We start from the raw sequence: 15,495 nt of genomic DNA on the forward strand, positions 1-15,495 counted from the left end.
AAAACACTTGTCACAGGGAGTCTTTCACACTGGAAGCCCATGTGTTGAAGCTGATTTGAAGGTGCACTGGGCACACAGGGTACCTGAGTGATGTAACTGATGCTCCAGACAGGCTCCAGCCCCTTCCATGCCTGTATTAATGTGCAGTTCCACAAATAGACTGGGGTTTTTTTAATCTCAAGAAAAAATAGACACTGGTTTCAGTTACCTTCTAGAGGCATTTAAACTACTTTTAGCATCCCAGTGCTAATCCCAGCTTCAAATTTAACCTAGGTAAAAGTTTGAGGAGCTTAAGGAGCATGTCACAGGAGTGTGAGCCAACCCTCTCCAGCCCACCTGAGGCTGGCAAGAGTCCCTGCTGTGATGGGCTCTGCTTGTGAGCCACATCTCAGAGTGACTAACCACAGCTACCACCCTACTAACTTGGGCTCTCTCCCCACATCCTGCCCCCCTGATGCTGTGCTAGTCATCTGGGGTTCAAAAACATGGCCTAAATCTGTAGAGAAATTTATCTGTGGCAGGGAAAGCTAAGTTGGCCTTTCCAGCTCCAGAGGACCTCACAAGGACTCTCAGCCTTGTACTGTCCTTCCTTTGCTTTTATAAACTAGCCTGTGTTCTCTCTCCCCGTGCCCGACAGCTGGCTTTAGCTGCTGGAGGGAAACCTCCATCAGCAGCGGAGAGCCCAGCCGGCTGCAACGTGCCAGCACAGTGCCCGTCCCAGCTTAAGCCCTGGCTAAGCCCTCCAAATTGGCTTGCCTGGCCACTGCCCCTTTCCTGCAGCACTGAGCGGGTTGAGGGCGATAAGGACAGCAGCAAAGGCTTCTCTGAGGTTTGCTCACCAGCCCGTGGGGCTGCGTGAGGCTTTCAGGCTCCGGTGCAAAGGGAGTGACGGCACACGGCACACCACGGCTCAGCTGCAGCAGAATGTTTATTAGTAGGAAAGAACATTTAGGGGATTTCAGTAGGAGAATTTGTTTGAACCATTGGTATCTACCATACATTGGTTTTCATCAAGATTGTTCAAGGTTACGTTTATATAAGAAAACAAAGTAATTCATATTTAGGTGCAATCAGTAATTCCAGTATGAAAAAGCACCATGTCACAAAACAGTTTACAATACAAAAGTCTTCAAAATCTAACATTTAAAAACAATATTTGTTCAACAGTAATAACAATAAGGTAAAAAAAAGTCTTATTTCCCTTCAAACAATACTGCTTATATATTTTGGCACTGAAAAAGAAACTATCACCTTTTTAACCACACAATGCTGTTTTGTGAGTGTCTATATAACAAGGAAAAACATGCTTTCGAAGTCAGTCATTTTGCCAGGTGCAGTTTGAACTGCTTTCCCTATTAAAAAGGAAAAAACTGGAAGAAAAAAAAAATTCCTAAGCTGCAGCATGTCTTGTCTTTTGGCGCAGGACACGATCTGGAGAAGCATCTGTATCACACTCAATTTGTCGAGTAAGTCAGCCCTGCCTGAAAGGCTGGATCTGAGCTCCTCTTCCCTCTCCAAACCAGACAAGAAATGTAGACCAAAGCTCTCCAAATGGTCCTGTCTTTTAGGGATTGACCCCAAATTCTCTCTGTATTAAGCACCCCGATATAACTCTGACCTCAGACGTGCCACTCGGGCTCTTCCTTTCCTTGATTGCTTAATTCCTCAAAATCTTACGTAGTTAATTTTAAAACCACTTGCCCAAATGTGACCTCCTCAGCTTTGTCCGGGTATAGCCAGCAGTGCCAAGGAAACCAAGTGTGGCCGTGGACAAGCTGAGGGGTCGTGGGGGCCAGCGGGGTGCCCTGGCTCCAGGACCCTCCTCCCGGGTCCCATCCTGGGCTGGGACTGGCACACAGTGCAGCTGGGTGAAGCTGGAGCCTCAGAAAGGGAAGACAGAAAACCAGACTTCTCAGGAAGAATTCGTTTCCACTCAAAACTGACCCCTATATAAACGAGAAGGCGGGTGCTATGCTCTGGGTGAAACACCAGTGCCTGTGCGCAGCTACGACGGCCCTTGAAACAGGTTGGTTCTAGTGAACATGCAGTCCTTGGTGCTACCTCTAAGAGCTGAACAATAACAGAAAAAGAGATCATTTTAAATAGTTTTTACATTTTACACCGAGAATGCCACTACAGAAACACAATAGTATCACACATTAATTAGTACAGTCTTAAAAATGCAAACCAACACTGGCTAGACTCCCATACATTCTGCATATCATATGTACAGAAGAGAACAGCTTCTTGAGAGGAGAGGGCAATCATTAAACGATATTCTGGGTGGGTTTTTTTCTGAGTACGTTGCATAATACAAATACAAATACATTATCAGCATAAAAAACCTTTATTCTGACACTAAGAATTCAAGGAAGGTCCTAACTGGAAGTTAATAGCAGGGGGAAGAGTGCGCGTGCTGGGGAGCACAAAATACAATCACAACCCTCCAGCAAGTTCTCTGTCTCCTCCCGTGGCCTCATCATCTACTTTCATTTTACTGGGTAGGTTTAACACGTTGCTCTGCAGGTTGGTACATGCTCCCAAAGCATGCAAAAGCACAGGTGCAAATCCCAAGAGCTGCCCTCAGTCCTCTCGAAGGCAGCTTGCCTCCAAGTGTCCTTTCCGTGGGCTTTGCCTGGTTGAGAACTGGCTGGAGACTCAGAATATCACCAGATGAGCTTACAACAGAACCAGGGAGAAAAATTAACACATCACAATAGCTATAGGCAACTACACATGGGACACTAGCAATTCTAGACAGCCACAAGAAAAATATGAGGACCAAATTAATTTCATTCATAGTTGTCCCTCTCCTTTCTGAGTTGTAAAAGGCTTCCTTAGGATATGTAGGTTTGCTTACAAAGCATTCATATAGAGAGGTATCTAATTTTGCCAAGACACAGGATATGCTGAACTCCATGCTGCTGCAGTTGGTCTGCCTGTAGTAGCTTATTTAAAGCTAGATTTGTTATCTGTACTCTACATTGCGATGTAGAAACAGCCTGAGGGAACAGGGGTGAGAAAGCTCTCCCTGTGGAATGGCCAGAGGCTTCAACAGAAACTGGAATAAATTGCCTCAAATTCAGCTTTTGCCCATGGTTTATCTCAATTTATTAGTCTCTACAACCTCAAAAATATCTGCTCAAATTTACACAGACCAATGTACTATTTACTTTTGCATCCGTCACATCGTTCACTCGGCAGTACTCAAAGATCAAAAGGTATCGAGTACTTCTGTCACAAGAGGTCAATATTGGTCACCTCGGGTTCAAGTCCGAAATAGAGCTGATACAAATACTAACTACAAGACTGCTCTGATGGTATTGAAGCGAGCAAGTGGTAGAGATAAGCGTGTTGAAATGCAGCTCAATCTGTCTCCTCACAGCAAATGTGCAGACAAAAAATAATCCCTACTGTAGTTAAGCACTTTGCCTTTACCAGGCACTGGGAACACACCTCGCAAGGGATTACTCACGGAGATCTGCTTTTGGGATGGTTGGGGCCTTTGCTAGCATATGAGCGAAACAACTGGCAGAGATGAATCTAAGAGGACCCAAAATAAATAAATGCGGAACACAGCCAAAATACGAGTAAGGAAATTAAACACAAAACACCAAAGAAACGTGATCTTGTGGAGGACTCATAACGTGGAGCACAAGGTAAGCTGCATTATATCCTTATCAGATTGAAACTGGCTTTGCTGTTTCTTTTTTTTTGCCCAGATACTCATAAAAACTATTTGGTTGCCCTGGAAATGGGAATAAGCTAATGACAGGAAATAAAAAGGTGGTGGTGGCAAGGAACTGGGAGTTCTCTCCCAAACAACCACATAGGACCCGTTAATCTTCCCTCTGAGTGCAGCCAACAGCACAAACGAAGCTTAGAGGTTAAGAGGATTTTCTCAGGTGGGTTTACTAATCACCATCATCCTGTTCGGTGGGGGAACGTGAGGCCAGCCCTGAACACTGCTGAAGCTCCTGTCCCCATAGAGGAGAAAACCAGAGGTCACACCCTCGATACACGTTTTTGGCAGAGGGCAGGAAGAGTTTCCACCTGACATTACTGTGCCAAAATTATCTCTTGGTGCAGAGCATCTGGGTGCTCCAGGCAGCATCCAGGCACCGCACGTGGCATGGTGCCACATAGCAAGATACTACTCCTGCCTGGCAGCAATCAGCTCTCTGTGGAACTAACCATGGGAACGGAACAGAGAGCAAGCACCAGTCAGGTTCAGTCTGCAGTGCATCAACAAACACATACAGGGCAATGAAAACCACATTGTTCCAGAGGTTCAGTGTGTTCTTGAAATGTTTAATATTGCCGTTACTTAATAATAGGAAATAAATAATGTTGTGGGCAAGGTACACACAGGAGAGCTAAAGGCTGGGAACCAAATCAGAAGCTGTCCCATCTAAGTGCATCAAGCCTGGCTCTTCCAGAAGTCAGAGGCTGGTATTTGTTATTCATTCACACAGAGGGCAGGGATAGCCACTGGGAGTTGGGCACAAAGCCGTGGAGAGCTGTACATCCTGAGTGCCTGCCCTGGAGAGATGACAACGTCTTTGGTGTAAGGTCAGGGCAAGAGGGAAAGACCTAAGACATGTCTCAGCTGCACAGTAAGTGAACACAACAGGGAGGGTGGCTTCAAGAGCTGGGAAGCACTCAGCAGGCTGAATAAACTCATATAGCCGTGTCTGTGGTAAGACCCAGAGCCCCCAGCTTCAGCACATGGTGATGTGGGCATGAAGCAGTCCAGGAGGTCCCATGGCTGGGGCCAGTGCAGAGGAGTTACTCTGTGCTGACCATTGCTACTGGGGTTTGGCTTTGCAAATTCAGATCCTGATCTAAAGGCAGCAAGATATCTCAAAGTTTTTCATTCCTCTAGTCTTTCCACATCGTTTACAACAACCCAAGCTTTTTTGTTTTGCCCTGTTTATTGTGCATTAGTCAGCATTTTACATGTGATAGCTTTATCTCAACTATACATACTAAAACGACACTTGCAGCCTGTGGGAGCAATGAGGAGATCGAATCTGTACATTGCAAGGAAGCCCTCACATCTGGCTTTTCCAGCTGTTACTTATTAAGGTATGGAGAGTGTATCTGAAAAGTTTTATATCTTATCCTGTGAAAATCCCCATCCCAAAACAGCTCCTCAGTATGGATGACTTGGAAGCAATAGCAGCCAAAGCCAGGCTGGAATAAGGGGTGCTGCTAACTGAGACACCTATGGTAGTCAGGCAAGGCTTCTGCAAGGGATGAGGAGATTGACTTTGATTCCTACCGATCGTTCTTCTTCTCTGAATGCCAAAGGCATCTAATGGCTTCTGCAGCTCCTCAGCAATGGGCCTGATCTTTAGCATCACTGCTTCCATGCCAGGTCACGAGCCCTGCCGCTTTTTCCCTCCATCTGCTTAAAATACAGCTCTTCCTCTCAGCTTCCCCAGCCTGCAAAATGGCACCTGCGCTTTGACAGCCAGATGGAGACTTCCCTTCTTGTCTACCATGACTGGGAAGAAGCTCCTGCAGGCAACGTTTTGCCCTCAGATACACTATAGGAAATGCCTTATGCTGCTCCTGGGAGATGTTTGTTCAAGTCCTAACTGGGGCATAGTGAATAGCTCTGTTGCTTGTACGTAAGAAAGAGCAGAGCTGCTCTACTCCTGCAGCTGCACATTCACATGTACATTTAAGTGTATTTTGTTAGCAGCTCCGACTCAATAGGCAGCAGCCACAACTGCTCAGCTAAAAGGTTACATTTCTGGCCTAGTCCTATCTCTGAGCACATCACACCACAAGTCTGACATATCACTGCTTTATATCTTATCTCCCTACTGCACAGTCAATGGAAAACTCCACATGCAGTTCGGAGTGTTGCTTGGCTGTCTGACACATGCCAAGTTTCTCTGTATTTCTAAGCACAAGTTCTGCTCACGATACCAAGGAAACCAACTCCTCCTCCAAGAACTCGTACATGAGATCCCACCCCCAGTAAGACACAGTGCAAAGAATGCATCCAAATGCTTGTGCAGAGGACAGGTGAAATAGTCATCTCCACTGATCTTGCACGAGTTACCTGACACCTAACTCCTGAGCCCAAGGACTGCCTCGGCAGGAAACTGAGGCAGCACATCAGAAAGACAAGAGGAGGTGCTGCTTGTTTCACCTGATGCATGTACATGAGGCTTCAAAAGGAAACTCTTTTGAAGGATGCCTCCTTTATCCTGACTGTGCTATCTGCTGCATCTTCACCAGTGTTGCTAAAAAAACCCACAGAAGACAGAGTTTTAAAAGAAGGGAAACAGCTGAGCTCGGGGCAGGAGATTCCCTCCCTGCTTCCACGTGTGCCCAGGGACCTGCCAGTTCTCACCGTGTTCCCCAGTTCACATGTACTGAGCCACCTTTTCACCTCAGCTAAGTCTGTGGATTAGGGCTCAACATCATTACCACAGTTCACCAAGTTTCCATGAGTCAGCTGAGCCAAGGTTTCTACCCATATGTGCGCTTCCAGACCACAGCAAATGCAAGGTAATGCGATTTAGCCCGGTCTGCAGTGACAGAAAATTAAACTAAGTTGCATTACTGCACGTTTGCCACCAGTGAAGAGAACACACACTTAAGTCCCGGGGTTCTGCCCCCAGGGGCAGTTATTAAACCATGGTGACCTGGTCACATGTGACCACTTCTTGTACTCGTGTGCCATACTTCTTCATGTAGGCCTTGTCCAGCTACAGAAGCTGCACACTTCTGACTTACTGGTTTAAGAGGCAGTGTCTAGAAAATGTGGAGGTCATGCTTTATAACAGAGAATATCAAAGGACAAAATGCCCCAACAATAAATAAAAACTCCACAGGCTCCTAAGAACAGCAAGAGGAACAGCTCTGTATACCTCAGGAACGTCCACTGCCGTGAACTCACAGGATTTCAAATAGATCTTCATTGAAACATAGATCTTCAGTCCCCCTCAAACCACAAGTGCTCACAAAAACACATACAAGCTGCTTTTAAAAGGGTTGTGTTCCCCTTTCCCTTCCCAAAGCACCCTAAACCAAAGACAGGCTGCTGCAGATTGCACAAGCCACAGTCCTCACTTCACATATTCTGGCCCCCAGTTTGGCAAGCTGTCTGGGAATGCCAGACAAACGGGACTGGCATTTTCCGTGGATTCAGTCTACATGCATGATGTGCTCATCAATTCTTTTGGACAACATACAAGTGGAGTTCACCTCTTTCACCTGCAACTAATATTGGAGAATGCATGTACAAAGTTGAGGGGTGAGGTGAAATAGTATGTGCCAACCTTCCAGTGTGGAAATACTTGTAATTGATTGCTTGAAAGTGTCTGGCTTGCTGTGCTATTTTATATGGGATAGGTCATGTTGTCTTCAAAAGGTTGACGAAGGCTGTTATGATTGCAAACGTGAATGGCAGCAAAGCAGAAACTACCAATTTTAAGCGGGCAACACTGCTGCCATCCTGCTCATCTGAGGTCTGTGGATGCTCCCACCACAACTGTAGCTATGGATCACTTTTAAAGTACATGTAGAGACAGAGAAAGAGGGGGATAGTTAATAATTTAAGGGAATACCCCTTAGGCAGAAGAATAACCTCAGTTCACTCATAAGGTTTCTGCAATAGTCTCATCTGCAGCTACGTTCTCTACATCTGTAGGCTAACTCTCACTCTTGCAGATTTTGTGAACTGTGGGTAGAATTACACCTCTGCTGGTCTGGGGTCACATCAAACATATGTTGTATAGCAGTAACGTGTGAAGCAAGTCTGGCTCCAAAGCTGCAAAACTACTGAGTGAAAACAAACGGAGACATTACGTTTTGGGCCACAAATACAAAACTAAAAAGCGATGCAGTTGCTTAAATAAAGGGCCATGTTTGATGAGTTTCAGCCACATGCAACTGCTTTCACAACATGAAGAAGATGGAACTGTAGAAGGTATGTATCCAAGTTCACCTTCAGTAAATGCCAGCATCTGTAGGTCTGGGCTGCTTTGGGTTCAGGTGCCTGCACAGAGTCAGTGGGTTAGAAGCTCATCAGGGTTCCTGTGGCAGGGATGGAGCAGCTCAGGAGCAGCTGGGGCAGGGGAACGGGGTTGTTCCCCTCTGACCGTGCCGGTGGCCATCAGTGCACATCCACTGCCCTTCTTGCAGCAGCCCCAGCAGCCTGACCAGGCTCGTCCTGGCAAAAAAACAGCCCTCAAAGTGCTCACGAGGGAACGTGGCTTTCAATAGACACGAGGTGATGGATGCAGGAGAGGGAGCCAGAACCTCTCCAGGTAAAGCAGAAAATTACCTGGAAGAAGGTAGGCACAGGCTCTCCTTTGAAGGGTTAGATTTGTGCACAGGATGTCTAATGAAGATCAGGGAGAAAGAGATAGGGAACATTTCCATCAACAGGAGGAACTGGTGCAAAATCTGCCAGGAATGCTTGTGGCAGCTAAAAGCTCTAGGCATTGAAATCTGCCTGTGGTTAGGCCTCAGCCACATTTTCTCATTCTCCCACACACATCTCTGCTTGGTATTTTGATTCATATAATGAGAACATACCATCAACTGCATTTCTGTGATCACTTGAAGGTGTCTGTCTGAAGACATTTATTGAGTGTAGTTAGCCACTCATAATAATTTTCTTACAAGTGACTAGCAACGTTATTTTCAATTTGTTTTCGTTCTATTTTAATATGCTCTGCACTTCACACCTGGCAAAGCAAACAAAATGGAAAAAGCAAGCCTAGGATTTTTTTCCCTCAGTTATTGTACATGGTAACTAGTGTTCAACAGAATGTTATTCATGCTCGGCTACTTATTCATGGCTTCTAATTAGTACTTAGCTAATCATCACCTGCAAAGCAGATTTATTTTACTTAGTTTATTTTAATTTAAGGCTACTGGGGATTAGCATCTACAAGGTCACTTGACAAAATGCCAACCTTGCCTGTCAGACAAAGGTTACTCTAACGAGCTCACGAATTCCCAGTGCTGTACACTGCCTACATGGGTACCTCTCCAACAGGATCACAGAGCAGACTTTAGCTAATGACAGATTAATGCCAATTTAGTCAGCATAATGCCTCCTGTCGCTAAAGCTTTTCCGTCGCAGCGGTGCCTGTCAAGTCCCTATGAAATCCCACGCATGGGCACTAGCTTTGCGTACGGCAACTTTGACCAGCAGATAAAGTTTTGCAGCAGCAAATTTCAGAACTCCTGCATCTAGGCGAGAAGATAAACATTCAACATTTCTCTCGAGAGCTGATCTTTTTGTTTGTTTTAATTTTTATATATATAAATATACCATAAAGCGTACCATTTCCTCGTTTCAGTACAGAATTATTGAACTTTACTAAAATAAATGAAATATAAATGCTACAATTTTACGCTTAAAACAAGTTTTGACGACAGCCTTCCCCTAAGAGCAGGCCCAGAAACTCCATTAGCTACGTGGAGAGAGACAAAAACACCCCCCAGAACTTCATACTACGCAAGAGCATTCATAGCAGCAGATGTGCCTCAGCTGGAACTGCTTGCCAGTGTCCGTGAGTTCCTCACGTGAATGCTCACTCTCCTTAGTAGAAACTGCTTTATTACTAACCTGAAAATTTCACATTCAACATGTATATCCCTTAAATTCATTGTCAAGACCCAGTTTTCCACGTCTGTGTCTGTTTTTTGCTGATCCCAAACGGCAGGAGGTATTGTCAGTTGTGGATTTGGGGATCAAGATTTCAAATTGCAGAACTTTCAGATAAAGCCATGTGAAATCAGCCACTGTAAACCTAGTAAAGAAACCAAAAAAGTCGACTATTGTTTTTTTCCCTTCTCCTTCACAACCTGGAAAATGTTCACAGCATTGAAACGACGAGGCATAGGAGCAGGGGTGCGGATGGCACGCCCCGCACACGTTGTGCGCTTTCATACTTCTTCCCAATCCTGCCTCTGACCTTAGCTGGTGCCTCCTGGGCAGATGAGGAGGTGAATCCCAGGTGAATCCCACCCTACCCATCGCAATCCCTTTTGTTCGACCTCTGCTACACTTGCAGGTCCTGCGGGTAAATACTTAGCTAGTAAAGCAGCAGTCTGAAATCTGTCAGTGTCTCTTGCTGCCAAGGCTTTTGCTGTTGGTTTACTCCTTCTCAACGTGTACTTTCCAAAACAGACACATTAAAACAAATAAAAAACAAACCAAAATCTTTAAAACAATGATAACACCACAATATCTGTTTAAAACAGTACTGCCCGTGCCCTGGACAAATTGTTAAGAGCAATTCAGCATTCTTATAATTAATCCACAACAAAAGAAGCTATAAGATGCCACAAATGAAGGCATAATTGGCCATACAGAGGCAACACTACCATGAATGTTGTTTGGCAAGGAAAATAAAAGCAGATACACAATTCATCCAAAGAACGGGTTCAGAACTGCCCGGCGCTGCTGGGATCACACTGCAGGAGACGGACTATGGAGGGATCACTCTTGGCGCCTCGGATGAACTCTTCCAGAGAGAGCTTTCCTGGAAAAGAAACACGTTTGCTTAGCTCACGTGGTGGGTCATAGCACACTCACCAAGCCTCTGAACAGGCACGATGGAAGGAAGCTGGGGAAGCCCGAGGAAACTCCCCAGTCCTGCAAGGCACAGCCCTGCCTGGCTGCCTTGGCTGTGCTTTAGGAGGAGCGGTGGGGTGGGTGTGAAGGACAGCCTGGTGTAGGCAGGACATGGCAGCTGCCCAGCACAGGGGCAGAGGGGGCCGCCCCAGCCTCTGGAGGGTGCCTACCATCACGGTTGGTGTCCATCTGACGGAAGATCTTCTCTGTCCTCTTCTCTGGTGTCGACTCATCTTCCGGCATCTTCATTACGGAAGAAACCATCTTATAGATTGCCTGTGTGTTATGACAGGAGCAAAGAGCTGGTAAGAAACACACTACCTTAATGTAGGGGTATGATCATCTCCTGGTGACAGAAATAGGCAGAAAATATCTCAGGAACATTATCTGGGACTTGCTGTCTGATGGTGGAGGGAGCCGGGTAGCACCAGGACATGCAGCTGCCCTCTCCAGTGGAACACTCCGTTATGAAGTACTGTGTCTCCTTATTTAGTCACGGTCGAACACCATCCGGATTTGGACTGAGGCTACATTTTTCCTTATTAAAACAGTCCTTTGGGTGAATTTATCACTTGAACAGCACGTTAGGCACTGGCAGCTCCGAGTGCTTGAGGGAATAGTAAGACCACTGAGGTTCTGCGCTGTGACGCATCCCTGTGTTTTGGCTACCCAGTCCCTTTCCTCACTATCCCTGTGCTCTCACTCCATCTTCTCCTCATTTCCTTTCTCTCTCCCCTTGGTCAGCATCCTGCCCACTGGGAGGGCAGTGACTCACTCCCTGCATTTGCCGTGTCTCACAGATAACAAAGACTTGACCAGCAAGGAGGTGACCTTTTCCTTGGGGGCCGATGTGTGTACACAGCTCAAAACCCCATTCACAATCTGTTCCACAGAGAGCAGATGTTCTGGTCCCACATGGCACTGATGCCACCCATAGCTATTCTCTGCACAGGCAAACCCATTAGTTACATATGGTACTAGCTGCCCCTAAAAGAGAAATAGCATTAGTTTAAAACCAAGGATGAGCAGTTACCTCTGAACTGGTTATCCAAACATTCCCTGCAAATGTGAGCATGCAGTACCAGTAAGCGTTTCTTGAGTTCAGTCTCTCTATGGTGCCATGCAACTGGGAGAAGGGCAGCAGGCAGATGGCTGCAGGGTGGTGGCCTCGGGAGAGCCTCCTGGCCGTTTGAAGAGGGAGCATGACCCAGCCCAAGGCAGCATTGCCCTGGTCTGACCAGCTCCTTTTGCTTCCCACTGCAGCTCACTGGCCTCTGCCTGGCAAGCGGTCACTTGCCTTCCAGCCCTGGTCTGTAGGTATAGATCACTTTCTTCCACAGATTCAAATTCTTGCTCCCTCCCCTGCCCCCAACATGGTGTCTGCAGTGGTCAGTTGATAACTTAGTGCTCTATCTATTTGTTCTTTGCTTCCTGCAGCTCTGGGAGCAGGGGTCCTTGGCACAAACCCAGGGCTGTTCCCTGGATCTCCTCTCTCCCCTGTTCCCATTCATGAAGGCACTCTGCCTAGCACACTCCCATCCTCCAGCCCAGGGTCCGCAAGGACCAGCTCCAGGAACATCACAGCACAGATTCACCAGCTGGAGGATGGCACTGAGCAGCACGGGCATTTTGCACTCAGATTAGGGAGCATCCCCTTCCTTGACCATCTTGCTGGCTTCTCCTCCACCAGCAGCTCACATCTCCTGGCCTTTAAATAACTTAAGAGTTAACACCCTCAGAAAGGTATTTGTCTCTTTAATTAATTTTTCATCGCTTATGCTCAGCACAGTCCAATGTTTGCTCCTTCAGTTATGTTACCAGCACCATGGCCTGGCCTCTGGTGAGGCTGTGATGCTGGTTATGGACCCAAGCAGGGGAGCACAGGAGAACATAGCAGCATGAACGGCTGCTGGACAAACAGAAAAGTGGTGGGAGCTCTGTAAATTGTCATCATCATCATCATGACTTGCCATGTGGGAGTGTCCAAAGGCTCCCAAGACAATTAGGCTGCCAGAGTACCGGTCAGAATCTCGGTGCGAGCAGGGAAGCTGTTCACACAACCGTGATCATCTGATAACCAGAAGAACATAGGAAAGAATAAACATGAACACAGGGATGAGGGAGCTGGGGGAAGAAGGCAATGGGGGAAGGGAAAAAAAGGAGAGGGTGAACAGGAAGAATTTACACCTTTCTCACCCTCATCAGCATGCAAGGCTTGCAGGGGTCAGAGCAGAGATGTGGCTTATAAATCTGCCAATGTTTAAGCATCTTAAGCTGTCTGGCTTTTGTCTGGAGTAGGAAGAGAGGTGGAGGGGTCATTCCCTCACTCTGGGTGAGAGGATGGTGAAGCAGAGAATCTGTATTGAAAGTGTGGGAGGAATGCCCCAGCCTGGGAGTACAGGCGTGTTTACCCTGATCAAAACAACCATAGTAAGAATATGCAGATTTTTAGGACAAAAAAAAAAGCACTTCAGGATGACTTCATCTTACAGGGTCCTTTTCACAGAGGCGTGTGAAGGGAATAACAGATGAGATATTCTAGGAAAGCCAGATGGGAATAACATAGTAAGCGTTCCTTTCATGCTGAAAATGGTTACTTTGGACAAATTCTTATGTCCTTACTCAGAAGTTCAGTGGGAAGTTTTCTCAAAGTAAAAGCCAGCTAAAGCTGATTAAGAATCTTGAGACTTGCCCCATATTAATTCAGGGCAGCTAAACAGAGCTCTTTATTGCATGTTTGAAAGAGAGAGCTTTGAAAAGAAGCTGGTTTCATGCAAAAAGTAGATGTACTAACTCTGGGTTGTAGCCTGGGACTGAAAGGCTGCAGGGGCTTCACTCCACATGGAGTATGACCCCTCAGCCTTACAGCACTGGGGCTGAAAGCTGAAGAAAGTTTGGCAGGGTTATCCATCAGCAGCCACCTGAGTCAGAGCAGCTTCTGCAGGTGGACTGCTGTCAGGAGGGCCTCTTAAAGCTCCCTGAGAACCCTGAATGCCACCAAGAAATTGTGTGTCCAGAGACCTGCGTGTGTCACTGGAGCAAGCACAGGCTCCAGCTTCCTCTGAACTGGCTGCTTCTCTGTGAGCTCTCCCGTTTGACTTTCTACCCACATGTGGATGAGTGGCAACGAATGATTTAGGGCAAATCACACCCTTTTGCCTATTCACAGAGGTTTTGCTCCCTGTCACTGTCTGCCACTGTTGCACTTGGGTCAGAAACCTTGGTGGTGGCTGCTCTTTCTTGCTGTACTCGGCAAAGCGTCAAAGAGCTCCTTACAGTGATGACAGCACAAATTTTCAGTCAATCCTTTTTACTCTGTTGAAATACATTTTGACAGCTAAAAGTCTCATGAAGTGAATAATTGGCCTGAAAAAATTGCTTTCCTCACCATCTCATAGTGATCGTTTGACACTGTCTTTACTGAGAACTGCCGTTCCTCCCTAGCTTACAAATCAGTTAGCCCAGCAAGTGAAACACGTGTGCTCTTTTTGTATGAAACTGAAAGTGTTATTCTCGTCTCAGAGATGAATATTCTTTGTATTTCTACATATTTTGAACTCAGTATTCTTCAAATGCCTTCCACACAGTGAAAATTGTATGCTTAGAACAAGGTTTCCATCTCTTACTTGAACTCTTATTTTAAGAGACTCTCACCAAATATGTCCTGTTTCAGCAAGGGGAACGAACACAAATCTTCTAGCTGGTTTGCAGCTATTTTTGAGTGGACCGAGCTATTTAAATTATAGGTAAACATATGTGAGACATGCAAAGAATTTCTAGAGCAGGAGAATCTGAGAGGATCTGTGCCGAGGTCTTTAAGAGGGTAGGCTATGAAACATCTTCCCACAGTGCTCTGCAGATGTGCTGTGCCTGGTAGGTGTAGCACTATCTCGTGGACCTTCCTCCATTAGGCTCTGCAATCGTCAGCCCACCACAAAAGTCCTTCCAGCTATGTGATCCTCCAAACTGTGCAGCCAGCTCCACATGGGTGGCTCACGTGTCTCCAAGTGGAACTTTTTGGAGCCTTGTCTAGGGGAAGCTCATGGGCAGGCCTGGTGAGCCTGTGATTGGCCACGTGAACCTGGTTAACAGCAGAGCTTGGAGGAATGCAGGAATGCACCACTTTGCAGAGAAAATGGGCTTCAAAAAGCTGTTAGGGACCGCTCATAGTCACCTTCTTGGCAGCTGGCCACTTACCAGGGCTCCTGTGGGACACAAGCCATCTCAAGCAGGAGCTCTACTCTTGCAGCGCTGCTGCTGCTACCCCTGTTACCACAAGCACCTTCTTGCAATGTTCAGCAAGGGTGCAATGCCTGCGTTGCCTGCAGCAGTGTGAAATTAGGCCAGGGCATGAGAAAGGAAACACAAGTAACCATCAGCACAACAGTGAAAATAACTACCCAGAGAGGACTTTCAAAGCACAAAGAAAAGCCGACTAAAAAAGAAGAAAAGCATGCCTTGCCCCTCTGTTATTCAAAACAGTCATCCCACAGTAAGAGGGGCAGTACTTTTCCATGCAGCTAAGACTTTTAGATTGATGGTGTTTCTTTTACCATTGATTTTGATGTATCGTTTCTTGCCAAAATCCCGATGAAAATGTAATAAATCCTGCCATATCAATATGCAAATATATGCTAGATAAGGGACTTGTAATAGGTTCCTCTGAGACACAGAGATATAACAGAGTTCTGCTTTTCACTATGAGAAAGACTGTGACGGCTGAGGGCCCCCAGGAAGACATTTGATACAGAATCCTGTCCTTCCACATTAAAAAGCACTATCTTTTGTAAATGAAAGTGATAGTTGTTAGCTGGTTTTTTTTTGTAAGTCTAATCACCCTACATTAAAGACATCTCCTAATAAAGCAAGCAAATGCGCTC

At 46.2% G+C, this 15,495-nt stretch overlaps 1 protein-coding gene across 1 annotated transcript in view; it reads right to left on the bottom strand.

Moving 5' to 3' along the window:
* Positions 1 to 910: 910 nt before the first annotated feature.
* Positions 911 to 15,495, bottom strand: part of NCALD (neurocalcin delta) — a 59,395-nt gene continuing 44,810 nt past the window's right edge. The window contains exons 3-4 of the mRNA XM_010198868.2: positions 10,786 to 10,891; positions 911 to 10,523 (exon numbers count right to left, since the gene is read on the bottom strand). Coding sequence (XP_010197170.1) covers positions 10,426 to 10,523; positions 10,786 to 10,891 — 204 coding nt within the window. The 3' untranslated portion in view covers positions 911 to 10,425. The remainder of the gene's footprint in view (positions 10,524 to 10,785; positions 10,892 to 15,495) is intronic.

This window comes from Colius striatus, chromosome 4 (genome assembly GCF_028858725.1).
Source record: "Colius striatus isolate bColStr4 chromosome 4, bColStr4.1.hap1, whole genome shotgun sequence".
Lineage (NCBI taxonomy): Eukaryota > Metazoa > Chordata > Aves > Coliiformes > Coliidae > Colius > Colius striatus.